Source organism: Pteropus alecto, unplaced genomic scaffold (assembly GCF_000325575.1).
Source record: "Pteropus alecto unplaced genomic scaffold, ASM32557v1 scaffold195, whole genome shotgun sequence".
Classification (NCBI taxonomy): Eukaryota; Metazoa; Chordata; class Mammalia; order Chiroptera; family Pteropodidae; genus Pteropus; species Pteropus alecto.
Window position 1 is genome coordinate 8565720 of NW_006438073.1, and position 5689 is coordinate 8571408.

General features: G+C 62.2%; 1 protein-coding gene across 1 annotated transcript in view; it reads right to left on the reverse strand.

The window, feature by feature from the left end:
- The window catches only part of PDE10A (phosphodiesterase 10A), a 178251-nt gene extending 173253 nt beyond the window's left edge, over window positions 1–4998 (reverse strand). Inside the window, exon 1 of the mRNA XM_015591915.2 lies at window positions 4965–4998. Within this exon, the coding sequence (XP_015447401.2) occupies window positions 4965–4980 (16 nt within the window). The 5' untranslated portion in view covers window positions 4981–4998. The remainder of the gene's footprint in view (window positions 1–4964) is intronic.
- Window positions 4999–5689: the final 691 nt, after the last annotated feature.

Here is a 5689-nt window from a genome sequence, read left to right on the forward strand (position 1 = left end):
CGCGCTGCGCTGACGCCCCCTCCGCAAACCCCGGCCGCCTGCGGGCTTATCCACCCCGCCTCCGCCTCCGGACACCTCCCATGCTGCATTTCATTCCCGATATTGTCACCCGCACCCAAGTCGCCGCTGTCCCGTCCTGACTGCCACAGCGGCCTCCATGTGCTCCGGTTCCACGACAGCCCCCTAGATCCACGCACCAAAGTGCGGCCAGAGCGAGCTTCTGGGGTCACAAACCACGCCTCGCCCACCTGCTTAATGCCTCGCGGTGGCTTCCGGTTGCTCGCGGAGTAAAAGGCCATCGTTCCCTTGGCTTACAAAGCCCTCACCGGGCCATCTGCCTCCTGGCTGCACCCCGCACGTGGTTCCGGTGGGCCCCCCGGCCGTCGGTTCTGTTCCTCTAACCCAAGCCTCCCTCCGCGGCCCGCCCGCGGCGCCTATCCTGACGACGCCCCGCTGGCTGCCCTGGGTCACCTGGAGCCCAGGGGTCACTGCCACCACCCAGGGTGGCCTCAGAGCCCACCCAAACTGACCGAGCCACAGCCCACTGCTTTCCACTTTGATATTTCTGTTCTCTGAACGTGGAGCCACCACACCCCCCAACACACACACACCCAACACACACACCCCCAACACACACTCCCGACCTCCCATCCAGAAACTAAGGAGCCACCTGTCCTGCCCCCCACCCCACCACGTGCCACGCCAAAGCCCAGCTCCGCAGAGGACGGTGGCCTGCCTACCTTTCCACCTTACCTGCCCGAGTCCTTCAGGGACTCATGGTAAAGGTTAATGACACGGTCCTCACCACCAGCCGGACAACCCTCTCCGGCTCCACCACCCTCCTGAGTTCCCACCCCAGGCCGTTTCTGGTGGCTGCCTCTGGATGCGCCCCCACTGGCCCGGCCCAGCCCGGCTTTCCCAGGCTTCTCCTCCCAGGCCCACCGGCTGGACGAGCCCTCAGCCTCGGGGCAGCTCCTCCGCAAAGCTTCCCAGGGCCTCAGGCAGGGCGCACGGGGCCCGTGTCCTCCCGTGTCCCCCATGTCCCCCGCGTCCCCCGCGTCCCGCTGCCTTGGGCTCCACAGAACTGGCCGTCTGGCACTCGCCTGAGTCCTGGCTCCATGGGACCCAGGCCAAGGCAGAGGAAGCCTGCGAGTGGCCTCCCGGGTTCGAGTCCCTTAAAGACAAGGCCATGGCGGTGGGGGTGTTTGTTTTCATCTCTGAATTTCCAACACAACTATTCTGAGCACCTTCCACGAGTGTCAGCCACCCCTGCAGTCCCAGGAGGACACCAGAAAGACAGGCCTGGCCCTCAGGCCCTCCTGAAGCAGCTTGCGTCCTGCACTGGGGGGGCCGGCAGGAAGCCAGGCGGCCAGTGAGAGAGCAGGACAGTTCCAGAAGCTGGTAAGTGCTGCGGACACCTTCTGCGTCCTCTGTAAAACCCCGAGGTCCCCACCACTGGTGGCTCCCCTGGGGCGCTTTGGATCAGTTGGGGGAGCTCGACTTACATTTTAATTCTGGATTATAACTGAGAGTTTGCCTTTGAAGGGAGACGATCTTTCTTTTCCACGAAAATTATCTTTTCTTCCCTGTCGCACGGCACGAGCTGTTTTTGAACAGAAACTAACAACGTATTAATTGGTGAAACGTTCACCACGCCGTGTTCGGCCTGCTGTATAGCAAACAAAGTCTTGGAATTTGCTTCATTACCTAGTGCAACGCATTTTCTTCTTCTGACGGGGACGTTTAAGGCCGAGCTTCTCGGCGGCTTCCGGACATGTCGGCTGTGGGCGCCACGCCGCACAGCACAGCACGGCCCTGCACTGCATTTCTTTTTTGTTTGTTTTTTTCTAATGCAGCAGAAAACGTTTCAAGTGGAAAATCATCTAAGGTTAATACGTGAGGTGGAGATGACAGAAGCCACCGTCTTACACTGTTCCCACCGCTTCTCATTTAAGCTTTCGGGGGTTGTCTTTGTTCGTGCAGGTTTTCTTCCTTTTCTTTAATTAAATGAAAAGTGAAATTAATAGTAACGAATCTAAATAGCTCCACCCAATTCAAACAACTTGCCTTTTGGACGTCAGACCCTCGTGGTGCTGACCCCAGCCAAAACGGTCACTGATATCTCCGGTGACACCTGGTCAGCTCAGGACCTACACTCCTGGCCTGGCACAGCGGCTCCCTCGGTGGGTGCCCACGTCCATACTTCAGGTCTTCCGAGGGGCGAGTCGTCATTTACATCTTGCTCAAACAGTCTGTACTGAACAGGTGCGGGACTGTCGCCTGCCAGCGGGCTGCTAACTGGTTTACACCCATTTCTCTCGCTGGCCTTGGCCTTGCAACCTCTACACCCCTCGGCAACCTCAATCTCACCAGACCCATAAAAACGAGTTATACGTTTAGTTTAGTGTAACTTCCAGGTGTTAAACACAGTTGCTCGGAAAATGGGTCATATTTATTATCTCGGTCCGTTCAAGTGTTGGCCACACAGTGTCTTAAGTCTCAAGAAACAGAGCAAAGGTGACGGATGTTAAGTATATTTAAAATCCACAATTCCTGGAAACAAGCGCGTTTTGTTTTGAATATCAGAGAAACACACGACAAACGGGAGTCGGGGGAGCGCGTGCGGTCTGCAGCCGCCCGTCTGCTCTCACTCTGCTGCTGCCCCTGTGCCCTCCTCAGCCAACCGTGCTCTTTCCCACAGCCCTCCGCCTCACTCCGAGCGGCCCACTGGGGAGCCACACACGCCGCCTGGAATGTTCTGGCCTCCGCCCCAAGCCTTTTCCGTTGGCGTGTGCATCTCCTGTCCTTCCCACACCGGCACCAAGTGCGACAAGGTGAAGTGTGAACGCGGCTCACACTGGCCTCCACGAGTGACTTCTCGGCTTTCCTCTGTACACACGTGCACACCCCCCCATGGCAAAGTGGACTCCTGTGACGGCAAAGTGGACCCCGCGTTCCCTCCCGGAGGCCTTCCTGAGCAGAGCTTGTGTTCCGATCGGCCACTTTCTTATGAGTTCAGAGGTCAGCAATCAAAGACAGATGGCGGGAGGAGCGGAAGTCAGGAGTGACCTGACGGGCACGCGGACCCTGCAGCGCTGGGCATCAGCAAGCACCCCGCTCTGGGGGGCTCTCTCGGACTGGGCATGGACGCCCCCGGAGCAAAGGCCTGGCCAGGGCAGCGCCCGGCAAGGGGCAGCGCCTTTCATGCGTTGTTCCGTGTGTGGCTGAGTGAAGCAGCGGACCGGCGGGGGCCGAGTACAGAGCCGAAACGGACGGGAGCAGAACGGGGGCAGTGGACCCGCAACGCGTGATTTGTCTTTGGACGATGAACACGGTGAAGCGGGCGCTTCCTAGACACCAGCACTGAGCCCGGCAGCCTTTACCTCGCAACTCGCCGGAGAGACCAAGAGATCCGACTGAACGGGGCAAAGGGAATGAACGTGCGACAAGTAAGGCACACCTGTCAGCGTGTGGGTACTTGTACATTCTTACGGAACGTTTTTTGTTCAAAAAGGATCATCTTTACTGACAAATATTTTTAGAGTCTGCCAAGCTTCGGGTACTTCAGCAATTCAGACCAGTGTGGCCTGTCACGCAGCACTGGACGGAAACAGAGATCCCGAGACTGGAGTGTCACAGCAGAAACTGGCTACGGCCTCAGTCACCCTCGAGCTCCATCCCACTCTGGGGTGAGGCGGGGCTAACAACAGATTTTGTTTAAAAGTGCCTGTGTACTCGCTACCTTGGTAACAGTCTATTTCTATTAAGATGCCAGGCTACCCCCTACCGACTTGGTTGGGGTGGGGGACCCACAAACTGAATTCACCATCACTGGGCTTCTTCCTCCGGGGCCTCCCTGCACAGGGGCCCTCCCCATGGCCTTCCTCTCCAGGTTCTCCATCCTCTCAGAGGGAAAGCCTGCTGGGGACTGTCCTGGGGTGACGTCATCTACCTGGTCTGCTAGCCTGAATTCTGCCCCCCAGCACACAAACAGCAGTAACGACATACTAACAGAAACTTCGTCACTCTAGGAAAACAGGTCCTATCCCGATGCCTATACCCTGTCCCAAAACAATGCTGTCACAGGCGAGGGGTGGCAGCGTTCAGCCCCCCACTCCACCAGCTGACAACTGTAAGAAGTAGATGCTTATTTTTCAAAGGAAGAATTCACAAGTGTGGGAGGAAGAAAGTGGACCAGAACCGGCCCTAGGCAGGCCTGAGGCTGACCCGGCCCAGTCAGATCTGGCTGAGGCTCCGCGCTCGCCCCCACCTTCCCCCGACCCCCCCTGGCCACCGAGGCTCTGTCTCAGTAGGTGAAAATGTCCACTGCTAACACGGCCAAAGGCAGCGGGAGAGCCCCCGCGCACACCCCTCCTCAGCTGCGGCTTCTAGGGACGCACCACCGCTGCCGGTGGGCCGGGGAGGCAGACCCTGGGGGCCGCTGTGTCCCTCTGACTGCCGGAGGCTACCGGACCGGCGGTCAGCTAGGAGTCCAGGGCCCACGCCCAGCAGACCGAGTCGACCTGCAAGTAGGAGCAGAGACCGGGGCTGGAGCCCGCGCGCGAGTGTGTGACAGGCCGCTGGGCCACGCGGCTGCCCTGGACCGACCCGCGCCCCAGAGGCGAGCTCGCGCGACACGTTCACACGCCCCGGGCTGCGCCCCAAAGGCACCCGGACAAGTTCCGGCCACGAGGGGGGCCGGGGCCAGGGCGTGAGCGGCGGACGCGAGCAGGAAGCCTGCACAGCGGGCCAGCGCTGTCGTCTGCCGGGAGAAGGCGCCGCGGAAGCGCGGTTCCCAGCGAGCCGCAGACAAAGGCTCGGTGCGCACGCGGTGGACCGTGGCGCCCAAGCCCCGCGCGCAGGGCCGCGAGGAGCTGTGTCCGACCCGGGTGGCGCCCGAGTAGCCGGTGCCCCTGGCGCGACATCTCGCCCACCCGCCTCGGCCCCGGATCCGCGGTCCTCACCTCGCTCGCCCTCCATCCAGGACAACGGCGATCCCCTCGCCTGCGCGCCCGGCGCCACTCCCCTCATCATCTCCCGCCTCCAGCTCTCTGCGAACCTCTGCCTTGACTGTTCCGCTGTCTTGTCCCCCTCCCCCGTGACACGCCTTCTGCCACCCCTGCTCCAGCGCGCTCTCAGCCTCGCACCCGGGGCTGGGGAGGCGGCGGGGCCGTGGTCCGCTCGGGGGCGCGGCCCGAGGCTCCGAACCGGCGGCGCCTGGCTCCTCCACCCTGACGCCCATTGTCCTTGCGTTTACCGCCCCGAGCGCCGGCGAAGCCCCAGGACCTGCAGGAGTGCAGCCTGGGTCCTGGCTCTGGAACCGGGTCGTGGGGGCGGGGTGCGGGCGAGGGGCCCTGGCGCGCACACTGAGCCCCGGCGGGCCACAAGTGCCTTCCCCTGGAGGGGTGCGGGGTGCGGCCCCGGCCTGCCCTCGCCCATCCAGGGGCCTCGGCGGACGGGACCCCCAGCGGAAGGAAGCGCGCTCACTCCAGCCGAGCAGTCCTGGGCGGGGAGAGGCGCCCGCGTGCGCGGTCAGAGTCGGGAGTATGGGGACGCGCGGGGAAGTGTGGCCGGACCAGCCCCGCAGGGCCCGCGGCGGGCGAAGGTCCGGCTCCAACCGCCCGCGGGGTCGCCCTTCCCCGCACACACGCGGAGCCTGGGAACCCCCGGAGTCCCGGCGCTGGCGGAC